Here is a 26,242-nt window from a genome sequence, read left to right as displayed (position 1 = left end):
TAGCTATGTGTGCCAGATAATCACGGCGAAATTGCAAAGTCAAATGAAATAACTTTTGGTATATAGTTGGCCTTAATACAAACCGTGATATTATTGTATCACTTTCTTGAAAATAATATCATAAGGGGTTGTGGGGAACCGAATTTTTGCGAAAAAAAATGTGTATCTCACAAGTCGTTAATAGCTCTTTATTGAAAATGAACACAACGTCTCATAGCATTTTTTTAAAATTCTTCTTTATGGAGGAAGGTGGCACTTTCTATATATGCAAAATTGGTGGTAGGTTGGATTGTAAAAATAATCGAAAATGATCGACATTAGTTGGGAAACAAATTCACAAACAAATTGAGAAACAGAAACCATGCGCTTTCTACTATAATAATTGTTGAAGCTTATGTTTATTATATTGAGCGTTTAGGGCACGGAGAAATCAAGCAATAATAAAGTAGTGAGAAAAATAGACATAAAATTTGTAATGTATGCTTAATTACACAGAAATTTTAAGTTTGGACTATATGTTAGTCTACTTATCTTGATTTGGGACTTTCAAATTCCATGCGTTTTACCACTGAAAAGTATCAATAATTCAACAAGGAAATAATTATATCATTAAAATTTAATACAAATTCATAGAAATTTGGCACATGACTAACACTTTATCACTTTATATTGAAAAGGTCAGAACCACCGTTGTTGTATCAGACCAGCGCTTGAGCGAGTGACCGTAAAAATTCAAACTCCGATTAGTGAGAATTTCACATCCTGGTTTTATTACAAGTATAAACTCTTTAGTCAGTAGAGAAGAGGCTGTGTATCATGTTTCAGAGTTGATAATCATGTGTTTTGGTAGGTAGTAGGTCGGAGCAGGTCGGTGTTTGGTGGTTCATAGTGGATCATGGTTCGTAGAGGGTCATGGTGGGTCATGGTGGGTGGTGGGTCAAGTTTTCATTGACCCAATCCATCACTGCCTCAGATAGTTCAGTTCTCGCGGTCCCGTGTTCAATTCCGGGTGTTAGATCCTTTGAAATAGTATATGTCCTCGATGTATCTGTGTTCCTGTCCCTGCCAATCAAGGTTACTGGATATAACTGTAAAACGAGTATACTAAGTATAATAAAGAAAAGTTAGGGAGATACTTTCGGTGAATCAGAAAAGAAAGTGGTCTGAGGCAGTATATGTTTATTTTTGTTTTTTAATTTAAATTAGAAGTCTCTCGACTATTGTATTTTGTCATAAAAATCAGTGTGTTTCGTGGTTAGCGTAAACGTGTTCAATTTGCTTAATTAACGAGTGTTTTTGACTGTTACTTAACTGAGCATTCTTAGTGTAGTGGCGTGAGCATTCGTTTCGTATTTCAGGGGTCCCGGGTTCAATTCTCGCTGCGGTAAGGTGTTTTTATCAATTACAATATCCATACTTCTCATGTGTAATAAAATGAAAAATACTCAATTTCTTTCGGTGTTATAAGTTAGAGTCGAGACGGCTGTCTTCAAAGGGGAAATATTAGCAAAATGACGTCACATCTCTGTCTACAACCTTGATTCGTATTGTGTGAAAAGGTAACGTGTTTAGCAAACAATTCCTGATTACGAGCCCTAAGGGTCATGCTTATGGCCTAGAATGAGTCATAAATGTGTCTGAAACGATATTGTTTGCGAGCAATTATTCCGAACGTCTTCCACTATTACTCCTACTGCTAGAAATAATAATATTTTCGTTCGCCATTTCCAACACGTTCCATACACCCGTTCAACCAAAATGTGTAAATAGGAACTATTCTTTTTATATTGGTATGTATTGGGTTGACAACTAAGTTCCCGCCGTTTTTAGTGTCAGGCACCCATGCTCCATACTTCTGAACTTTGCCCATCGAGTGAAGATTTTTCTCTACAGTAGTGTAGAAGCAATCCATTGTCTCTGCCAGTTCCCTTGTTGTTTGCCGCGGATTTTCATGTAAAAGTTGGTTCAATAGCTCTTCATCAAACTCAACTGGACGGGCAGAACGAGGGGCGTCTTTGAGGTCAAAATTTCCTTTGCATACCAATCACGGGCGTTCATTTCGGCTACAGCACACACTCCATACACAGCACAAATGTTGCTAGTACCTTCTATGGCCTTAGAACCTCGATTAAAGGCAAAACGAAGGAGGTGTCGAAAATGCTCATTCTTCTCAACTTGACATTTTATATTAATGATCTGTAAATAACGAAAAAATTGTATCTTAGTAAAAACGAAACATATATTTAGGTAGAACAATATATTCTCTTTCGAATGATGTACAATTTCGTGCCAAAAGTATTTAATGTCGTACAGATAATTCCAGTTTAAAAAGCTGCGGGAACTTAGTTGCCAACCCAATATATTTTGATAAAATATCAATATAACGCATACATACTCCAAAGTCTTTTATCCAAAGAAAGCGTGTTACTATGTATCGTGGTGAAGACAAATCCTACTTAGTTTCTGTTTAGGCATCCGAAGTTTCGATATTAATATTGTCCAGGAGCTGACAACTTCTTTTTCTCCTCTCGTTTCCTTTCGGACACTAATCCCTCGACCGTCTTCTTTAGCCTAACCGTCATATCCGTGGGGCGTAAAACTCAAAGATTTCATTTACTAATCCCTTGAAAGTATCTCTTATCCGTTCTTTTTCTTTTCCAATCAACTTTAGTATGCTTATATACATTGCAATAGAACGTGATATTGAGGTCTACAATTTTCAGTAATAATAATAATAATAATAATAATAATAATAATAATAATAATAATAATAATGTTATTAAAATTTTTAAAGTTGTCCTAAAATTAGGTAAAACGTACATATAATTAAGGAATTCGGGAGGTTGTCTGGACCACTAGGACACACCTCTGCAACAACCAAAATTTTAAACCAAAGCGTTCCTCTAAAGTTTCATGTAGAAAGTATGCTACTGTGCGTTCTGCAGGAACATAACTGTAATAAAAATAACTTAACATCATTGAACTATTAGGCATATAATAAACTAATTTTTAGGATATGCAGAAGTAATTATAAAAGCTTTGCCTACAAATATAAATACACAGACCATAATAAATTCAATTAACTCCGAAATACAAAGTAACAAAATGGCGTATAAGATTCAGTCGACAAAGCAAATGTTACTTAAAGAATGGACATACACTATTTCGAGAATCGAGAAATGTTTACGATACTTTTCGTCTCTTCTCGATTTCTGTCTTCAAAGCGAGACGATAATTTGAGTTAGCCTTGTTCAATCTTCAATGTAAAATGATAATTCTCGTCTCAATTTTGTTTGTTTTGTTTCAGAAACTAGATGAGAAATTCCCCTTCTCGTTGAAACACTATACAAAAATAAATATTCCTGTTTGCCAAATGTTACATTTCTGGTTGTAATGTTATGCCCTGAGCGATAAGAAGTTTCTGACGTTTAATCGTCTATGACATAATAATTATTATTAGTTTATTATTATTATTATTATTAAAATTATTATTATTATTATTATTATTATTATTATTATTATTCCTGAAGATTTGATCAAGTATTGAAACATCCGAGTATTCAAATATCAGAGGAAAATGAAACGTGTGTTATCGACGATTAATCGCCACCGAAAATTCTAAAGTAAATAAGGTACTCGTCGTTCGTGGATCTAAGTCGATTGCACTACCTTCAAATTACTGGTCGAGCGCCTTGACCACTTAACCACGATTATTACGCATCAATTGGTTTGTCTTTAGTTTGTTTACGAGTATAATACACGGGCCGTATTTGATTCAAAATTAAGGAGTTTTGTATTTTGTTTTTAAAAATACCTGTAATATTGATAATTTGGTGAATACAGTGATATAGTGCAGTCCGATTCCTCAATTGCATATTTTGTGTTTTGACAATCAATCTGACTATTAAGAAGCTACTGTTTTCAGCAAACAGAAAAGGGTCTTTATTTAGGCGAGCAGGAAGAAGTAACCCTTTAGATGAGTTGTTAGCGGTGTAGTTTCGTAATCCGGCAATCCGTGTTAGATTATCGCCTTCGCTGTTTACACTTTTTTTAAATGTTTCATTTACAAGGCTGAGCTCCTTCTGAATGCTGCTAAATGAAACATAATCTCGAGTGGCGAAAATCAGTTATGATGTAATCCTGAAAATAAAGGAAGGAAAATGAATGGAGAAAACGAGTTACAGAGTTAATTCTGTTAATGGTTCCATATTTGATATTAACGGTTATTTCGTGCATTTTTAAATTGTTGTTTATTGACACTATATTCTCTCCTTTTCTCCTTCTGTCTCAATGTATAAATTTTCACTAATATTAAACAACTCACGAATCTTCAGTTATGTTTGCAACCTAAGAAGAAATACACTTTGTACGGGTAAGTTATCCAACTCGTATAAGTGTTATTGAATTTTGCATTTTTAATATGTACAAATAAATTACTGTATAACAATATTTGGCATTTGCAAAAGTCACTCAACTAATAATGAAATCAGACAAGTTCTTCTTTCGAAGTAACATTGCGTATCAATCAGTGGCAGCGAACCTAAGAGCTCAGGCCCTGTTAGACTACCAAAATTTTCATTATGGGCTGGGTTCTTCCCCTGACTTCAATAGTTTAATTGATTTGCAGGTAGGAAAACTGTTAATAGTTTTAAATCTCAGCGCAAGGCGTTGTGTTTACTTTAAAAATATAAAATAATACATATACCGCATAATCGATCCGTATATTATTTGATACGCATATATGTATAGCCATTTGAAGTACGTTAACTTGTTTATATAATCCCTCATTTGAGTTAATTATAAGATTATTTAAGTGTCTCGACTGTTATCGTCTCATCGGCACCTCTAGTGTCCGTATAGTTTTTCTTGTACTGTCCTCTGTACTGTGAATACAAGTATGCAAAGACTCCTTTTTGCCATTTCGTCAGCCAGCGTTTTGCCTCACTTCTGCACAAAAACACTCTTTACGATTTGTTCTTTTCACCAGGGGGTCAACTTCATGCTGCTGTTCTAGCTACTCTACCAGGCGTAATTAATCTTGGAGCGAAGGGCCGCGGTGGCTCAGTGGTAGAGCGTTCACCTCTGGTGCTTGGGGTTCCGGGTTCAAACCCTGCTCCCTCCAAGTGAACTTTGTGGTGGACAAATACCGTGTGCGTGGGTTTTCTCGGGGTTCTCCCGTTTCCTCTCACTTTCTTCATTCCACCATTTCATTCATTTCTCATAATCACCGTCTCCTTTAGCTTAACCGGCATAATTGTGGGACGTAAAACTCAAAGATTTCATTTCATTTTTTAATCTTGGAGCGGGCGTTAGTTGAGTTGCCTAAGTAACGGATTTTTTGCCTCAGGAATTTCTGTGGCCCACTGTACATCAATTTTGCGTCATAGAAAACCAAGTCTCTTCTCTAAATCTAGGAACCAAACTTGTTAATAATTTAATTTATCATTGTGTAATAATAATGCGTTGATTCATATCAGGTCATAAAAAGTTATTGAGCATTTTATGTATGTTATGGCTTTGGTGTCCTAAATCTCAGTATTTATAACAAGCAGTGAGTGAGGCTTAACATCACTCGCAAGCTGATAATTGAAGTTAGTAGGCTACAGAAAGTGTTGCTATTCTTATAATGAGATGTTAGTTATTGCGCCGTAAAAAGGAGTGAACTTTCAATAAATTAATTTTATATTTTGCATGTTTGCTTCGACGAAAGCTCAAATGCTGCGCAGGACACTAAAAGGAATGTCTTTCATGAGCAATATAAGTTCTTAAAAGCAACACGCAAAGGAGAGTTCAGTAGTTTTTGTTCTGTAAATTTCAATTTTCTTTGGATGCTCCAAAAGATGCTCCTTGGAATGGGTCACCAACAACATAATAAGATAATGATGTTTTGATAATCTAGAACGACAGGCATATAAGCTATCATGACAAATATTCTAAACATCCTTCACAAAACAATGTGACTGTATACGGAAAGAATCTCAACATTTGGTTGTCATATGTTCTGACTCAAAAGCATTTACTCTAACGACTTTCCATTTTGAACATCTTCTGAAAGGTAACAAACTCCAGCTATTTCTAAAGCAGTTCATGATAAGTGATTTATTTCATAATTTACATACATAATTCATAATTTACAACAAGAATATTTGAAAAACTTCCGTTCTGTTGCAGATCCCACACTCACACTAAGAAAATTTAAGCTGTGTTTTATGTGATTGAAAGAGTATCGTGCATCACAAGTTTCTGCCATCTCCTGGAATGATGGACTCAAATCTGTACCGTCCTATCGGCAATTAGCGTGGGCGCATCTAGCAAAGTAAACGATACGGCCGGAAATGGCCAGCATAGAAGGTGTCGTATACCACGCTGACATTGTCAGGCCGCATACACCTTAACTAAACCATTCAGACATGAGAGAACTTGGCTGTGAGGTTTAATGTATCCACCCATAGTAATCGCCTGCCACTGTCAGACTATCATATGTCTCAGTCCCTGCATAACTCCCAAAATAACGCTAAGTGGGTTTTAATAAACGTCTGTAAAGACGTTTCAAATTTCTTCAGCAGAAACCATAGAGGTCTAATTGTGACAGAATTACCTTATCAACGGAAAAATGTCACAAAGTCATCTAACGAAATTGTGCGTATGTTGTTTCCTAATGTTATCAAAAAGCATTCATTTTTCTCTCAATAATTCTCAAAGTTTACCTGAAGTTGCTCAATAAGTTTTAGAGAACTTGATATTTCATAATTTTTAACCAAGAAGATATTCTAACGTCCGTCTCCATGTTTATTTCCTTCAAAACCAAACGAATGACACTGTTCTGAACTTTAGCTTTTGATGATTTAAAATATGATAAGTATCTATAATCTGTTACATGTGTTCTAACGTTACATCGACGTTTTTTATTTTTCTTTAAAGGTACTTATAAATTTATATATCAAAACCTGATAAGTATTTTGAAACCCATTCGTAGACAATAGCAATTTCACACTTTAAGCATAGTGCTTGTAATCACAAATCATAGTCTGAGATCATTGGTGAGAAGTTATATTTGATGACATTCGATTGTTTTATACTTGCTCCTTATTAACTCCATATTTTGTATTTGTTACCTGATAGGTGATTATTAAAACCAACTAATATACTATTTCATACTTTAAAGCTTAGAGTTTGTAGCTATGATTTGTAATCTAAGGTTATTCATGGAAAATTTTCTTCTGTGAAACATAATTGCACGTCATATTCATAGAACAATGTATTTGCCTCCGATTCGTAAGTCTAATGTTTAAGAAACATATTCTGAAACAAACAGAAATATATAAAGGTGAAATATCAAAACATATATAGTTTTGGAATCTTTATCACTGTAACGAATGATTGTTACCTAAGAGTTTTAGGAAAAGAAAACTTTCAGAACCATGAACCACGTAACCAAAAACTGCACTAAGAAAATAACTCATGAAGCACATGATGATTTTCAATTTGATTCTAGTAGTTGAAACACGAATAAAATTTTCAGTTAAGCTTAATTTTTTTCTTACCACAACATTTCTGATTCGTATAATTTCTGCTGAAACTTTTACTTAAGATTTGAAACTGGAAAATTTGTTTGTGGCCACTAATATAATTTGTTCATTTTTTGCGTATTGAAAATCTTTTTCTTCTTCAACACTGTTTGATTTGCTAAACCTTCAAGTTGACAAATAAAATTTTAATCTTTTTTACAATTACAAAAAAATCATTTGATAATAAATTGGTTTACTTCATATTATCTGTCTTTAATTTTTAATATAGATCGAAATGTCTTTTCTGTTTATGAAACATGTTCATATTATGTTCGTTTCTGTTTGCAAGTTTTTCCATTAAAAAATTAGTTTTGTTATTAATGTTTTGTTTGAAACTTTACTTTCACGCAATTTTCTAATTGACTAAGTAGATTTTGAGCTCAGAAATTGTCTGTTTGATAATATTTTTGTGAAGATTTTATTCAATGAATATTTTTCGTTTCAAATGTATTTAGTCCATGTTCATTGTATGGCTACGTTTTACCTATACGCAGCAATAAATTAGCTTAACTATAAACTTACTATTTGAAAATTATCAGTTCTGATTCCCATTATCCTTTCACCATCCTGTTGAAACCATGTATGTCAGAACAAGATACAGTCAGCAGAATCAACCACATCTGTTTGTAACGCATACAGGTTTGCTCTTCCATATAAGCATCTTTCGAAATATACATCACAACATCATAATGGGTACTTGTTTACAGCTTTCAGCACGCGTTGTATAGTAAAATCATTTATCAAAAGTACCAACCTACATACCAATAAAATTCTCCCCAGTATGCTTGTTTCTTCAAATCTTAGATGAAATTTATTGGTGATTCTGGAAATCGTTAAAGTGGTAATGTTATTTTATTTGAAAATCATGTATTCAAGGAAGCAGTGAACCTAAATTCAAGATTATTCTTTAAGTACTATTCTACTAGTATATATTATTCTGTATATTTATTCTACAAATGAATATTTTGAAGGGGTCACTAATTCTGTTTCAAGACGCACACTACAAACAATATTACATCTAAAGTCCAAAAAAATGTTTTGGTCTATTTTCGTGTCTAAAATGGCCTTACATAAGCAACAATAATTTTTAAATCTCTCTTTTGCAAGTTCCATAAATCATGGTGAAACATTTGGGAATAGCAGTTTTGGCTTGTTATTAAATCATTCGATCTAAAGAATTCAGATTGGAAAGATCTGTGAGAGTGATGATAAAGATTGCGAATAACTCCTGGTTCTCAATTACTATTCATTTAATACGCTGAAATCGAAATACGTACTTTCAGGTCAACATAGCTTCTTCTTCGATACTCTAATAAGGCTAGGAAAGCAGAACTGTGTGATGTAATGTTGGACATTGAATAGAAAACGTTGCTTACTCTAGTTGATTATGTTAGTAGTTATTTTCATCAGAAGTGGGTGTGTCAATTATTAGATCTAACAAGTAGTGCTATGTTAAAAGATTGGGGAAAGAATGGTACTTTTGCGAAAGAAAGGCATAAGTGATTTAAAAGTACAATACAATGCTCGAACATTTCATTGAAAGGTGCTATAAAACAAGGATACTTTTTAAAAAAGTATTATTTTTTTAAAGTATATTCTGGATGTTTCAGAACATTTAAAGCCATCTATGTGACGCTTGTCAACATTGCTGGAGGATACATTGTATTGATGAATACTTTAATTTATTTGTGATAATATAGGCATTCGTTTTCCACCAACAAATATTGTCATACACCTGTGAAGACTTCAGCTAGAGTTAAAATAATCCCTTAAAAATCAATTTGTATAGGAAGTGTACACAAACTAAATAAATCAATATTAGAGTAGTTTTCTCAACATTGCAGGATGTATCAAAATGGATGCATGAGCCATATTTTTGTTTGCATAAAAATGTTTGAGGTTTTTCTACTACATTTTTCGGATCAAATAAATTCGTTCTTTCTAAATAGAAATTTAAATCAGTAACATTTATGTTTACTCTTTCTATTGAAAATGAACGCAATCCTCTAGAACAAAACAATTTTACCAGAATATACCTATTCTAGTTACTTCTTTCATTTATACTCGAACTATTTTATCGTTTCTTTAAAAATGCTTAACTTTGGTTCAGCCGAGCTCTATATTTCTTGTAACGAGAAAGCTTTTTTCACCTTTTGTATTTGTACTCAAGAAACAAAAATGGTAGAGCCTGAGTGGGCATCGATCAGCGGACCTCAATATATTCAGACTATCTTACTATCAAATACTCCACGACGGACAGTAATTACAAAGAGGAAAACTGATTGATTTGTTACGGGACATATATACGCATATTACTACGGCCTCGTTAGTTCGAATCCCAGACCGCGTTATGTCAGAATTTACACAGATGACTCGGTCTTATAATTGTACTCTTATTCTCGTCAATAAATGATTATTAACTTTTCATTCACAGTTCATAAAACATTAAACGAATGACACAAAATATAAATCATGCTAGTCACAAGACATATTTTAATCAGGATGTCACCTTATCTTCCTTCCTAGAAGAAGGGCGAAACAAATTTCATAACTGCTACCAGCTAACAAATATATTTTATTTCTAATTGTAATAAGATTATAGTTCTATTTGTAAATCCATAAAAGTAATAATATTATTAAGTTCATGAGTAAACTTAAAAAACATCTAACATACACCATACACCTCCTCGCTTACTTTCAATAGCTTCGGCCATGTGACTTTTTCTTTCGTTTTGCAATTCTGAAAATAAAGGGACTGTTTTCGTCGAAAACTGAACTTGTGAGTTTAATATCTATACTGTACAGCGTTTCAGACGACACAACCCTCGACATTGTTATAAAAAGGCCGATAACGCTATTCAGTAGTTCATTGTCCACGGTTTGGATTGCAAGAAATGGAAACATTTCTTCGCGCGAATATGCCTGCCAAAGTAAAATGTTGTGTTTCTACACAATTTTCTTTTCTCGTATGACTAAATAATAAAGAAAACTTCTATTGTGGTTAAGAAAACAAAATATTGAGTTAAGCGGGAATAGAACTAAAGACCTCACGACCCCGAGTCCACGGCGTTACCTATTACACCACGGGTACGCTGCATCTTGAGATTTCTTCAAGATGTGCAAAGAATTTCACATGGAACATGTTTCCTTGTTTTGTTTTTATTGTGTTTACTCTTTTTGCTTTTCGTTCAATGCATAAAAAAGGAGTACAGCGTTGATAGAATGTACGGACGAACTGTTATAACTGATCAGAAAATAGTAATCTAATGGCGAAATGATATGGGGTAATGCGTAGTATTTTATTTTCGTACTACCGATAGCCGCGAGGAGCACATGATACTATCCCGTGAGAAAAGCATGTATTTAATTGTTTGACAGATAGTAACATGGAACAGGTGTTATTCAGTTTCCAAATATATACAAATGTACAGTCACGTCACAAACAGGTATCATGTTGTTACCCGAAAACTTGTCATAACACGATTTCAAAAGTCATATCTCCCGAATATGATTTAAAAATTTTGGGAAAAATAACTTGGACTAGCTGACATTTTTCTTTTTCTTCAGGGACGTAATATTCGAACTATGCTAAATTAATATTTTCGGTTAAATAAAACTTTCAGAGTTATATTTCTTTAATTTGGTTCTTGAATTTTCTTAGGACGAGGGAAATACCTATCTTTCAAATGCAGTTACATGGAATATATCTATATTGCCATATTACCATCAATGTACCATGAAACATAAAATAGAAATAATGAATCATAACATAGTCTTCCCTAATTATATTTTTTGAAAATTTTAGTGACCACCCAATTTACATCTTCTGGGTACCTGGGATTCAGTGTACCCAGGATTCAGATTGGGATGACCCAATTATTTCTAGTTAATTATATCTGCCAGGAACCTAACATTAAATCTAAAATAAGAAATAGTATAGTTACAAATTATAGAATGAATCATAACGTACATTTTCCAAATACTATTTTTGGCATTTTACCTGTCGTAGAAAACAATATGAACCATCCAAATTTAGAAATCTATGTGCCATATCTAATACACTTTATTTTTTGTCAATTTCTAAAAGCTAAAAAGTGATTCTATGTACACCTTTGAATGAGATACATAATAGTAAAATGGTCTTATGTCAGAGAATGAGTCAGTGTTTACAACTATATTATCACACCATAATTAAACTTCATTTTAAAGAATCTTTTACATGCTTTTGCAACTAGTACAATAAGACGTGATAAAATCTCATCATCAAAAAGAGTTAATAAGAGTCAAATCTTCCAAAATTAGATTTTTTTGTCCGAATTAGACATGTCATCCGAAGTTTCAGAGTTACATATACTATTACCTAAACTATCCTACAAAATTTGTTTTGTCAATTTCAAAATATAAAACTGATCGTTTGTTCCTCTCCGTAAAGTTAAAGCATGAACCAAGTATCCATCCAGAAATTTAAAGGGGTAATCCCATAATTCCTGGTTACAGACCATCGCCCAAATTCAGAGATCCATGGACAGAATGTGACATTAACTCATACCGGAACTACTCCTATCATAAAAGATAAATTTAACGTTGAGACAAAGAAATTAGCTACAGTAATTTCAGTCTACTCTGATCTCAAGCTAAAATTCAAGTCTCACATATTTCTGGTGTTGCAAAAGGCGATAAGTTAAAAGAATCAACCAATCAATCATCGTCTAAAAGATGAATTTCAAACTTCATCCCGAAACTGTTGTATAGTACATATCGTATTCTTTGGATGTTCAAAGGTATAGTTCAACAGGCTTCAACATACGTCCGTCCAAAATTGCCACTGTCATATTGACACGTTACTTTCATGTTTTGAATTGTATAATGTGTATGTCCCACATCAAATGCCTCATCATCAAACCAAACGTACAATCACTGAACCTGAATCCATTTAGATGTTGACGCCATTAACATGACACCTTCTCTACATCAGGTCAATTGCACACAGACTCAGTCTTCTTATAAAGTTAGATAAAAGGAAACAAGATCTTGGTAGGGTCAAGCCAAGATTGTGGATAAGATTGTATGGGCTATATAACTGTACAATACAACGATCTATCACAAATTCATTCTCGTTTGAACTGGCGAATTTATTCCATGAAAATAAACTTTGGTATCCAGTATGTCATCATTTTGATTCTTCCCTGTCTTCTTTAATGTTTAAATATTTTTTTCTCTTATATTACACAGTTGTACTTCTCTCGGTGTTGTACCTCTTACAAAACACATATGTAAATAGTTGTGCCTCTAATTTTACTCAAGTTGGTATGTGCTATGTGATGTACTATTAGTTAAAAATAATAGAAAGTGGTGCCTCATCCAAGAACATGTATACGTAAAGTTTCTCTGGTATGTTAAAATTGAGGAGTTAATAAGAGCATACTTTGGTCGTATGTTTAACTACTTAGCAAATTTGTATTAAAACTTTGAGGCAATTGAGAAAACATTAATTCTAGCCAGTTAATTTTATTCTCTTCCAATTCAATTAATTCGTTACTGTTGTTTGTCATTATCAGTATTACTTGTAAGTTTCCATACTTGTGAACTGTTGGATACAGAAATATGAGTTTCATAAACTGTAGTCTTTCTTCATTGTTATCGCTATATCATTTATTACAACTGTCAGATTTCACTTTTTCAACGACAATATCGTAATTCATTTTTATTTTCGATTTTTCTTTCCTCCTCCTACACCTTCAGTTTTTTTTTCGTTGCACGAATCTGTTTGCAAAATTCCGTAATAGTTCTTGTCAGCTTCCTTGGTAGCAAATTAATTAGAATTATTTTTATTGCTGTCACTGCGAAAGATCTGACAAGGAAGGGTCACGCAATGGCTCCGCTGAGATCCGAACGAGACAATTGTGTTTTAATTTGAAATGCTATAACTAGATGAATCCCAAAGTTATACGTAACACCGGGAGGAATATCGTGAGTTACAACATATTTTGTAATGTAAGAACTACAAAAAAATTACATGGCAGAATAGTTTGAATCGAGTCATTTGTTCGGAAACGGTTGGGTAAGTGGAAAACGCGGCCAACACGTATCCCATCATTTTCAACGACAAACTTTTTGGGGTAAAAAAACTTTGTCCCAGGGTCCCCCCGCAGGGTCTCAGAAGGGGTCCAACTCAAAATTTTCAAATGGCAAGGGGGGTTAAGTGGCACATCATTTGAAAGCTGTTGCAAAATGAAAGAAAATGCAGCATGTCTCGACTCTCTACAACAACCCTGTGCAAAATGGTGACGGGTCAAAGTGTAAACAAAAACTTATTTGAAAAGTCAATGGCCATCCCTATAAATCGGAAATGGTGAGACAAATGTGAAAACAGAAAAGGATGTGTGGTATTATTTTTAAAGTACAACGATTTAAGTGAAAACGTTTTGTCCCAGTGTCTCCACATGGTCCCAGGTGGGGTCCAACTAAAAAATTTCAAATGGCAAGAGAGGTAGGACATCGTTTGAAAGCTCTGGTTAAGTGAAAGAAGATGGAGCACGTCTCGACTTTCTACGACAACCCTGTCCAAAATTGCGGTGGGTCAAAATGTAAACAAATTGGAAAACAATCCAAGATGGCCGCTTAAAACCTATATCGAAAGGATAAGCATACCAAACTGCTGAAGATAGGAAAACAAATTTGGCATTAATGTTGATTAGTAAGTGACTAAAATATGCAAAATGTTCAAAAACGCGACATCTTGAGTTCAAAATGCCGCACTCTGTATCGAACGCATATCCAGCTCTCACCACTGGTGTTGGAGAAGTGAACGTTTATGGTTAATAGTCCACAAAATATCAAAGAGTATAATCTGTAATCCAATATGGCTGCCAGCGTGAAAAATGAGTTTGTATATAAACATGTTATTTCTTGGAATACTGTGACTAAACCAACAAAGTTTGATGCAGTTCGATGTACTGAAATGACCTACATATGTTTGGTACTACTTGCCAATCTTGCAAATGATTTTTTTTTTTGTATATTTGGTATTGCTTGAAGTATTGAGATCAAACCAACGAATGACATACAAATGTAACCATCACGAATACGTTACAATAGAGCCCCCAAACTACTGGTGCAGCAAGTTCTTTCTGTATGAACTACGTATGACAAAATTAGAAAAATACCCGAAGGTATTCAACTTTTTTTTTTACTATGAGTAGGAAGTCATAGTTGTGTGTTCATCGCATATTCGTTATATTCAAGTAAATAATGCCGAGAGAACCGTGACGAACGTGCATTAAGAAGAAACCATATATATGTTGTTACCGAATGAAATAATAGTTGAAGTGAATCGAAATTCAATTGTTGTTTAATCTTCCTAGTATTTCTAAATACATAATAGAGGAAAATAGAGATTTAGATTTGTACTGTTATGAATGACAGGTTTTAAGCACCTTGGATTCAAGGGGGCCATATTTTTATATTAAGCTTTTATTTACATTTTGACCCGCCACAATTTTGGACAGGGTTGTCGTAGAAAGTCAAGACTTGCTCCATCTACTTTCATTTAACAAGATCTTGCAAACGATGAGCTTTTTAACCTCTTTTGCCATTTGAAACTTTTTAGTTGGACCCCACCTGGGACCATGTGGAGACCCTGGGACAAGACGTTTTCACTTAAATCGTTGTACTTTGAAAATAATACCACACATACTTTTCTGTTTTCACATTTGTCTCACCATTTCCGATTTATAGAGATGACCATGGACTTTTCAATTAAGTTTTTGTTTACACTTTGACCCGTCGCCATTTTGCACAGGGTTGTTGTAGAGAGTCAAGACATGCTGCATTTTCTTTCATTTTGCAACAGCTTTCAAATGATGTGCCACTTAACCCCCTTGCCATTTGAAAATTTTGAGTTGGACCCCGTCTGGGACCCTGCGGGGGACCCTGGGACAAAGTTTTTTACCCCAAAAAGTTTGTCATTGAAAATGATGGGATACGTGTTGGCCGCGTTTTCCACTTACCCAACCGTTTCCGAACAAATGACTCGGTTCAAACTATTCTGCCATGTAATTTTTTTGTAGTTCTTACATTACAAAATATGTTGTAACTCACGATATTCCTCCCGGTGTTACGTATAACTTTGGGATTCATCTAGTTATAGCATTTCAAATTCAAACACAATTTTCTCGTTCGGATCTCAGCGGAGCCACTGAGTGACCCTTCCTTGTGAGTATGAAATCCAATTTCCATACAGCCTAGGTGCTCAAAAGGCTCAAATATACCCAAAATCAGAGATTAAAATTGCAGAAAAGGTAATTATGCGGTGTGGAATATAGGGCGAGAAACTTATTGGACCTGTTTTCATTCATGGGCTCTTGGATGCTTCTCAATATGGGAATATGATTCAAAACACTGTTATTCCCCTTTTGCCGAACGAGGAAGGGTGATTTCACCAATATTAGCAACAAGATGGGGCACTGCAGCATTATGGACGTAATGTAATAGATGGCTCAATGAACATTTTTCCGGTGGCTGGGTAGGTCGGCATGGACCAGCTCAGTGGCCGGCAAAGTGCCTCGACGTAACTTCGTTGGATGTCTATCTTTCGGAGCACTTTAAAGCAATTGTCTACCAGTGTAAAATTAATGATACTGGCTACCTGAAAAGGAGAATCATTACAGACTATGAACAAATGTCACCAACTATGCTTCGCAGAGTGCACAAGCACTGAGACTTATGGTTAAGTATGTGCATAGAACAGAACGGTAGGCACGTTGAACATGTCATGTGATTGTAATTATCTTATGTGTGTTTACTCTCCTTTTTCCTGGTTATTAAAGAATATGTAATGCGAAATGTTACAAAGCTTGTTTTATTTTCTGTTTATCTTTATGCTTCATTTCGAAACTTCGCACATCACATTTGACAGTATTTCCCACATAACATATCCCAAATTTATTCACAACTTCAAAACCGTTGCAGGATTTGGAGAAATAATCCTACCATTGGGTTTCTCTTTGAACGAGGGTGTTCTTTAATATGTCACACGACCATGTTGCCATTTAAAATAAACAAGTTGATTCCAAGATGGCGGCCACCAAGATATCGGACGATAACCTTAAACACCTCATAATGTCTAACCTCCCTAGCACCAACATTAATCCCAATTGACTTCGAATCGACCGCATTTACAGTTTCTCGAATATTTAGTCCGGTCTAGATTTCATATTTCACTCTAAAAAAAGTATTACTTTTCAATTACTTCGGACATTTGGACATTTTAGAATATGGCGAACGAAGAAGTTGAGGGATTTTAGTATGTCATTTCAATAATCTTTACTAACATTTATGTCAAATTTTAACTTGTTAATAATTCCTAAGTTCAATAAAATTTTACATAAGTTTGACGGTGGTTTTCGGAATTTCATAATTTACAGCTAAATATTTCTAAAAGTACGCGCTTTATGAAAAAGTGTTTCTCTATAAAAATATTGTTATCTATGTTCTACAAAACACCACTAAGTTTATCTCTTTATGTTCAACCATATCAAAGATATTGCTATTTTTATCTGGGTATTGTTCATTTGACACTTCCAGCGGCCATTTTGTAATACGGCGGCGAAGGTCACGTGGGATTTCAGCGGACTTTTAGTATGTTGTTTAGAACATCATTCCCAACATCTGTACTTATGTACAACTTGTTACTAATTTGTTCCTCTCTTCGTTAAAATTTGAACTTCATTTACTGCACTAAATGTTATATGTTTAGGAGGAGTATATGCTGCATTGATAGCCAGGAGCAAGCTAATGTTTTTTAAAGATAATGATAGATAAGAAAGAAGAATAAATAATTGTAATTTGGTTAAAGAATAGAATAAAATGGAATATGGTTATGACATTAGGGAAACGACATAATTCGTTTATCCCCATTCTCTTTACATATATCGATTTTCACATAGCTCCACATTGTTACATATACTATTTCTTACAAAAACATATATTTTTTTATTTCTTTGGATGTAACAATTTTCAGCTTTATCTGTTTAATTTCCTACCCTACATATTTGGAAATATATGCTCCTTCCGTTCCGATCCCTGTCAAAGATGCCTATATTTGTGAATACAAACTGATAGGTCTCAGTAGTTAAGTTATTTAGTTACTTTTGAAACAAATTAAGTATATGTTTCAAATTCATGAAAGAAGTATCTATTCATGAAAGACATGTAAGTACAATTTTTCAGAAAACAATTAATTTCACAGAAGCGTTTTCTTTATTAACTTAAAAATAGCTTCTGAAAGCACATCGCAGGACTCGTATTGGAACAAAATTTAGGACTGGTAGTGATTTGACTTGAAGTAGGTAGATTTGGTTTAAATTTTAATCTAACTCAGTTCAATTCGGAAAAAATATATTGTAGTGGGTTGACAACGCTGTTATACTGGTGGTAATACAGAGTATATCAAATAATATCCCTCTTTAATACTTGCTTTGTACAAAGTTTAATTGAGTTTTATCTATTAGTTTAGAAGTTAGAAAGTTAGAAGGAAAATGCAAAATAAACAATCTATTCTGCAATAATATTAGAACATATACACTGACAAATTACCTACCAAGATATAAAATGTCCACTGAATAGCCTAAGAATTAAAGTCTTAAAATCGTATTTACCTGGAAAATGGCGGTAAAGCAGAGTTATAAGCTGCACATGGTCCATATATAGTATTCAGAAATTCACTTGAAATCGACTCCATAGTCTCGTAAAATAAATAAGATATTTTAGGAATTCGTCGTACCTGAAATGAAACAATTTTCTCCACTGAGTTATAGCATTCATTATCTTATTGTCTTCCTATTAAGCAGTACATACGTGGGTCTGACAGTTTTACTTACCTTCTCCTGAATATAGGTTAAATTTTTCTGACGGAGGACTTCATCTTCAGCAAACTCAACCAATCTACTCATTGACGCTTCATTTATATGTGCTACCTCCAGTAAGAATTCTTTATAATAGCCCTTCTTCTTTTTATCAAAATCTCCAAATAACCTTAAGATACACAATAGATTAGATGAAAAATGCATTTAATGGTTCGAAGATTGATCTTACATTTATTATAAATGAATTAAATATAAAAGTTATACATACATTTCAATAGATAGCTTTTAATTGTTTCGTTAAGAAAAGTTTACTTATTTAAAAATATATATGTGGTATTGTTGTAAATACTATGCACTATTTAAATATTCGTTTCCCATGCAGATATTATTAGAAATAACAAATTAAAATCGTAGATATTATTAGGCTTTAGTGTCTTTACTTGTTATTAAATGAGGACTTAAAATCTATTTTTAACTGCACTTTTTGTAATATTATTGTTATTAATACTATACCTTCAAAACTGCTAAGAAATTACAAAGCATTATCTGTATAACAAGGTTAAATGCTGAGATTAAGGAATAAATAGATTTGCACGCAACAAAATCGAAGTGAGCATACTTAGGTGTAAAAGGAATGAAAAGATAGATTTAATACATTGCAAGGAAATAAAGTACACTAAGCTTATTAATTCTGAACTCTGACCTACACGAAACTTCATGGCGCGATTTCACGGTACACTTGACAATGACAAAATAATACAAGAGAACATCCAAAACAATAGTTCCAACGCATTTCCTGGTGGGGTCGGATGCAATAACAAAAACAAATAAATTGTTCATTTGTATCTAAGTCTGTATTATCAATGCTCTTGGCACAAATGAAAAATTTGAAAAAAATTATTAATGAAATATTATGTAATAACTTAGACTTAATTTATTTATCTGAAAGTTGAATAAAGATTAAAGATACGTGTATAAGTGGTTCCGGATATGATTATACAATAATCATGAATGGCAGATGTACTAAAGTAACAAGAAAATCAAAGAGAGGCGGTATTATTTTCCTAAACAAAAACATCAGACTCGAGGTGCCCCCCTGCTCACTGCGACCTTGATGTGATATGAGTTAAAACTTAAGACAAAATATAAAGGCGAAACAATACGTTGTAGATCTAAACAACATCCCTCCAAAATATTAGTGTTGTGATTATATTAACCAGTTCATCAACTACTGTACAGCGCTTCGTTTATTTTCATAGCTAATTATGCTTTGAAAATAACTCAGAGCTCATCACGAGGATGTGGGTGGATTGCGAGGTCTACCTAAATTATTGTTGCAAACATGATCTTACTCAGGGGCAGGCCAAGATTTTCTTCTAATTTTCTCTTTAGAGTCAATAGTCACTTTTCGTTCGAAATGTTGGCATATGACCTGTAGATTCCAATTTCGTTTAGGTGTATCAACCAGGTACACTGACTCCGAAAACGGGAGAAGCAGCCTTTGTGATGTTATTTCACAAGTCGTTCCACTCCTTGGGTGTGCCAGGGAGTTTTGAATTTCCGCTATTTTTTGTAACTATAGTCACCTACTTACTCAACTGAAATATTTTTGGTCAACAGAGGTTCTTGGATGAGGCATGAAGCAAAATCATTCATGTCATATTATAAAAACCGCTGGTTCACCAACCAGAGGTTCACCATAAAAACCACTGGTTAGTAAAACAAGAGTGTGAAGTAATTTGAGTTTTTTCAATCCTTTTGCTTTTATAATTCCTTGCCGACCAAGATTTCTTATGTCTGAATTGTGATCGGTTAATAATGCCAGCACGAAATTCTCAGGATTAGCGAAGAATGCTTTCTGTTGAGTGACTTTATGAATCAGATATGTCAAGTGGCGTGGGAGAAATAGGGACAAGTGCATCATATTCCAGAAGTGCCGTGCTCTTTCAGGAATCGAGGATTCCTTCTTGATCCCGAAATACATCGGTGAGTACATCTTTATTATGTATGATGCAATAACCTGCAGTTGTTTAGAAGCGTTGGGCGTGCTTACACGCAGCCGCAGCACTCGGCATGACATCATTGCAACTAATTTCTTATAATAGATTTTAGCACGAACCGACGATATATTTTAACCGCTTCCCGGTTATATATGCACTTTTGTCCCCGGCTATACAAGGCAACTTAAAGAAAATTCCATTTCAATATATTGTATGTTCTAAAAAAAAGCTTTCTTTATGTAGGTTAATAGTTACGACAAACCAATTTCACTCAATCGTCGGAACCAACATAACAAACCAGTCTTTCATTTCAATTCTGTTTTCGTAGCACCATGTGTGACCGAGACAAACAGTCAGGAGTCTACAGTCGACACTATTGCCAATAACAGTTTATTAAAATTGAAGCACTCTTTTATGTATGGTTTTTATATATATTTAGTGAGTTTTTGGACATTTTCATTTAGTCAATTGGCAACATTTACATACTTAAGAAAAAAATCAGCAATTTTCTTATGAAACGCGATATAATAAACAATGTTGCCGGAACTTAATATTTTACTTAAAGCATGATTTGTATATTATATACAATTGAGTTTACTCATACTGAGTATTTGAACGAACTACCGTCAACCCTTCACGATTTTCCATGCTAAAAGAAAAACGCATCAGCCACCCAGGAAATCGGTAGTCTACGTTTTACATGAAGAAGAAGCGAACGTGCTGAATAAAGAGTTCATCACTACCTTATAAGTTGCAAACACCATCAACAATCAACATCTACAATAATTGTTTCACTAGGAAGTAATTCGTCGGAGCTGCCACTTCCTTTATCCCCTCTTGAAATAGTGCAAGTAGTGTGGAAAGTGTAACGATGAAAGTAGGAGAGTTTACAAGTAAACCACGATTGAAAGGACATTTCATAGCAATTCCTTATATATTTTTACTATTATTTGAAGTTATAATTTCTTTACGTTTTGTGGGAATTTTTGTGTGCTCTGTGTGTGTTTTTCTTAACAATTCAAATTACCAATAAATCTTCATTATCCAGGTAATGTATTTGGTATATATATATATATATATTTGTATGATTGACGATGTCTCCTAGTCACACTAAATTGTATGCATACATTTTTATCATTCCCAACCATGGGTGAACAACTTTGAAACTGTAGCTATAGTTGTCTTCTAGAGGACAAACGGTTACAATATTTTTTATATCTATTCACCTGTTACGAGCGGTGTTTGTCTACGCGGTTTAGCGAGAAATAAGCCCAGACCACTTGTCTAGTCACGGTGGTTTGACGATAGATTGCCGAGTGCTCTTAGTTGGTCGCACGACCAGTTGTCGCGAGTACACATCATTCCATAATGTTTAATAAGATAACGTCGATGCATAGTGTTTATTGTGTATATATGGTACGAAGTACCTTCTTATAAATACCTTACTTAGTATTTTAATTTAAAAAAACAGAATCCTAAACATCATGGCTATGATAAACACCTTATAATTATTTATTATGTTTAAACTGTCCTAAAAACAATCGCTAGATGATCTTGTTCTATAGATACTTATATATATATTCTGACATTAGATAATTCTAATGTTTAGAATTATCCTAAATTTTGCATATTTATTTTATTTATCTCATTTTTTACATTATGACATTTTACTGTTGTACTTATGTACGGAACATTGAATTTAGTATAGTAAACCGACGCTGAGTAGAAATCATTTTACAATCTTGTGTACCAGATTGCTATACTTGGCTAACTCTCTCTCTCTCTCAATATATATATATATATATATATATATATACAGAGAGAGAGAGAGAGAGAGAGATAATTATAACTAGATGAGCTGTTCTAAATCTTTTCAAGTTGAACAGCGCAACACAAAATATTTATCCTCAGTTATGTGGACATATATAAATATATTATATTTTAAAATTTCATAACATATAAACTATAACCGCCACCAGGTTATAGAAGTATTTTTTGTGGACACTCTGTATATTTCGTAAAGACAGTGATTATTATTTTCGATTTATACTTTATTCTGCAACGCATATAAGTTCTTTCTTTGGTGGGAATTGCTTCTTTCCCACACAATTGGACAAAGAAGTCTTTCATCATTTTTTCATATATATATTTAAAACGTTGCTTTCGCTGAGAACATTTCAGTTAGTGACTAACCATTTCAGTGTTTCTCCCTGACTCATTATATGCACAGTATATATTCTATAGTTAATGGGAACTGAATTAAGTGTTTTCTTTAATCGCTTATGGAAACATTATAATAGATTGGAGAAATACGGACTGACCAGATGTTTCAGTAACCAAAGTGGCACCAACTGTGTTGTTTCGTAGCCCGTTATCTGTACTTTCTCACGCCAGTGTTATCGCCGTGTCTAGTGCATTATGGGCAGTTGACTAAAATTAACAGAAATTGTTTTCTGTATTCTGTTTGTATGTGCATACAGGTGAGTTAACTGAGTAATTTTTGAAATGAACTGCCAACACTATTCCGTTGACCATTGCAACCCGTAGCTTGAGCTTGGACGCTCGAGGAGTTTGACTACAGGTCTGGAAGATGCAACCACGCATCTCGCGTTGAACTTCAAACATAAGTTGTGTTAAGGGGCACAAGCTATTTAGCCGGTGAAGGACGATTTCTTACGGCTAGCCCCAATCAGTGAAATCCTGGGTCCTCAGACCTTGTGCGTTTAAAACGTTATATACGCGCCCTCCAATATCAGAATTCAACTGTGAAGACCTTCTTTTCGTTTATTTACTCAAGATTTACTTTTACGCTGCAGGACTGTTCAGCGTAACAACTGGGTTCATCGTGGGACGATCCAGACAACTTTTCCCCAGTGCGAATCCCCCAAGTGTGTTCATGGTGTGAGCAAAGTATTTATAGTGATACCTGAATTATAATCATATATACATAGAAAGGGCTATATTTCCCGAATAGGGCAAAACGTAATTTCAGCGGCAAAATTTATTAGTGTCCAGTGTTGTATTCATTTCTCTTCGTTATTTTTTTCAAAATAGTGTTCTAATAAATAAGTATAGTGTCAATTAATCCAGTGTGTTTTCGTTGTTTGTATGAGTGATATTTGTGTGCGTTATGGTCTGGATGACCGTCTGATCGTCCGTAAGGTTTTCGAGACGAGACACCCGAACCTCTCGGCGCCTAATGCTCATCTCATTATTAAAACCGACGAGCTTTTTGGGAAACAGTTTGTAACCTTTCTTGAAGAGGTCTTCGTCGTTCTGTCCAGGTAAGTTAAAGTATCAGGAGTATACTTATTGGTAATACCACGAGCCGAGGACAGCGAACAGAACTACAGCCGGTTACAAATAAATAGCTGCCCGAACATGGACCACGACCTCTAGTTGGTTACAAATAAATGACAGCCCGAACATGGACCACGAACTGAGGATGGTTACAAATAAATGACGCCCGAACTACCGACCCGAATCGAGACCGTTGGTGCTCGAATATACATTTAAGATTAATATTTTAATATATCATTTCTCTTTCAGCTTAGTACCAGTAATCTGAAAAAAAAAAAATCTCTTTCAGGTGATTCTAATCATATGTTTTGGTGATAATATATTTTATTCTAATCATACGTTTTAAATTTTACTTTTGTCCATAATGGAACATCAGGAAGTAGATATTATAACTAGAATGAGTTCACTTCTCGAAGAATCGATGAGAGACAATAAAAAGAATTTTGCTCAATTTAAAGAGAATTTTGATAGATTAGAGAAAGAAAGTAAAGAGTCCCGTGCTGAAAATAAAGAAAACCTAACTAGATTAGAACAGGGAAATAAAGAGAATATTGATAGATTAGAAAAAGAGGTAAAGGGCGAATTAGGTCAGAAGATAGACGGTTTACGAGATGTGTTTCGTGAAAATAGCCAAGAAACAGAAAGCGCCGAAAACAAAATACCGGAATGTAAACCCCAAGTACAGTCAGATGTTCCTACTGAATACGAAACACCGGAAATTGAACCTCAGTTAGTGACTGATATTCCTAGTGTAAACAAAACATTGGAATTGGAACCTGAGCTAGAGACTAACATTGCTAATGAAAAGGAAACGCAGGAATCTGAACTCCAACCAGAGACAGGTAGTCCAAACCAACCTCGTAAGAAATCTGACAATGATTTTATTCATTCAGAATCTAGTGAAAATTACGAACATATGATTGTAGACGACAGAAGTCGTAAGCGCACAACAACAGCTGTCACAAACCACAGAGTAAAAAAGCACAAACGAGGTTACAGTGATAGCAATAGGCAAAGATACGCAGACCGCAGCGTAAACAATACGAAATTTAAAGGGAATCAGAACCAAGATCGCACTCGAAAAGGCAATAACAGAAATAAAAGGAGTCGTAAATCACGGCTACGTAACCTGAGTTATCACATACTAGACAGGAACCGCAATTTGTGTGACATTAAGCATAGATTTGTACGGAGAGGTAACCATCGTAGAAATAGACAAACAAACCGTAATTATCAAAGCAGAAATAGTAATCATAAAAAAAAAGTAACCAAGACTTTGTGTGTTGATACAAATTTTTTCTCCTAGGAGAGCGACGCATTTCTAAGCGATAAACATGTATTCATTTTTCTTCCTTTTTGCTTTTAGTTTTTGACAGAACACCTGGATACGAAAAGAAGAACTACGCATTTTTCTCAAACTTATTTTTGCTTCTAGCTTTTAACTGTTCGGCAATGAGCAGATAACACGTTTTTCTTTCTTTATTTTGATAAGGCAGTCGCCAGACTGTAGAACCACTTGTGTTTATGGTTACGAATAACGGGTGATATACAGCTGATTCATTTTTTTCTTTTTCTGTCTTTGCTCCGTGTAGCACTTCACACCTCAGTCAGCTGTGTATGAGTGTTGCAAACCTTATCATTGACTTACTATTAGTTTAATGTCATTAATTTTTTCTTGTTTTCATTTCAGATATTTGAATTTAGATTTTTTAGTAAATAATTAACGTAATCACATACGTAGAGGGACCGTATTTATCCAAAAACGGTTTGATATCTTGGCGAGATATCCGTACCTTAGCTAGTGGGAAGATGTTTTGGCGTTATAATATATATATTTTTATTGTGTTCTAAAATTAAAAAAAAAACTTTTAGGATCCCTTCCCACTTTCGAAATTCTTAAATATGTTATTACATGTTATTTAGAATTAATGTTTGATTTTCTTTTAAAAAAAAATGTATCGAGATGCCCAGGATAAGAAAATTTTTAGTTGTTAGTTACGTATATATTTCTGTATTTGTAAATGAAACTTAGTATGTAATCTCATGCGTAGAATATGAAACTTTACATTTATAATCAATGTTAAATTTCTTTTCAGTGTTAATCTTAGATTTTCGTTTTCATTTTGAAGTGTTCACTGTAATTTTATTGAACCTCATTTACGTCATTTACCCGATTTTGACTTATTTGAATTTCCAGGATGTGACATGATATATTTTGTTCGAAGAGAAAAGTTTAGAACGGAAAGTAGGCTAAGCCTTAAACAAGTGATAACAGACATTTCCTTGTTAGCTAATAGTGTGTGCAGGAATGTCGTGTGAATAGTATAATTCTTCGAACGAAAGCAGTAATCTTTTTATTTTAGAAGGAACTATATGAACAGATATTCTGATGGTGAACGGTCGTTTTTCCCCTCATATTAATATATATGCGGAAATATGTTTAACTTCTATATTTTCTTGTAATTTCTAATCAACATTTTTTTTTCGTCTTCTCTAGACCACTGAACGA

General features: G+C 34.0%; 2 protein-coding genes across 4 annotated transcripts in view; one reads left to right on the top strand and one right to left on the bottom strand.

Annotated features, from left to right (window-relative positions):
- The window catches only part of LOC145690387 (uncharacterized), a 354,253-nt gene that overhangs the window by 199,291 nt on the left and 128,720 nt on the right, over positions 1 to 26,242 (top strand). The gene's annotated exons all lie outside the window — the stretch shown is intronic.
- LOC145689320 (pickpocket protein 19-like) overlaps positions 1 to 26,242 on the bottom strand; it is a 65,786-nt gene that overhangs the window by 31,946 nt on the left and 7,598 nt on the right. The window contains exons 3-4 of the mRNA XM_081763462.1: positions 18,449 to 18,602; positions 18,227 to 18,351 (exon numbers count right to left, since the gene is read on the bottom strand). Coding sequence (XP_081619588.1) covers positions 18,227 to 18,351; positions 18,449 to 18,602 — 279 coding nt within the window. The remainder of the gene's footprint in view (positions 1 to 18,226; positions 18,352 to 18,448; positions 18,603 to 26,242) is intronic.

Source organism: Thermobia domestica, chromosome 7 (genome assembly GCF_964235325.1).
Source record: "Thermobia domestica chromosome 7, izTheDome1.hap1.1, whole genome shotgun sequence".
NCBI lineage: Eukaryota > Metazoa > Arthropoda > Insecta > Zygentoma > Lepismatidae > Thermobia > Thermobia domestica.
The sequence above is the reverse complement of the archived record's forward strand: the minus strand, read 5'-3'. Positions and strand labels throughout refer to the sequence as shown.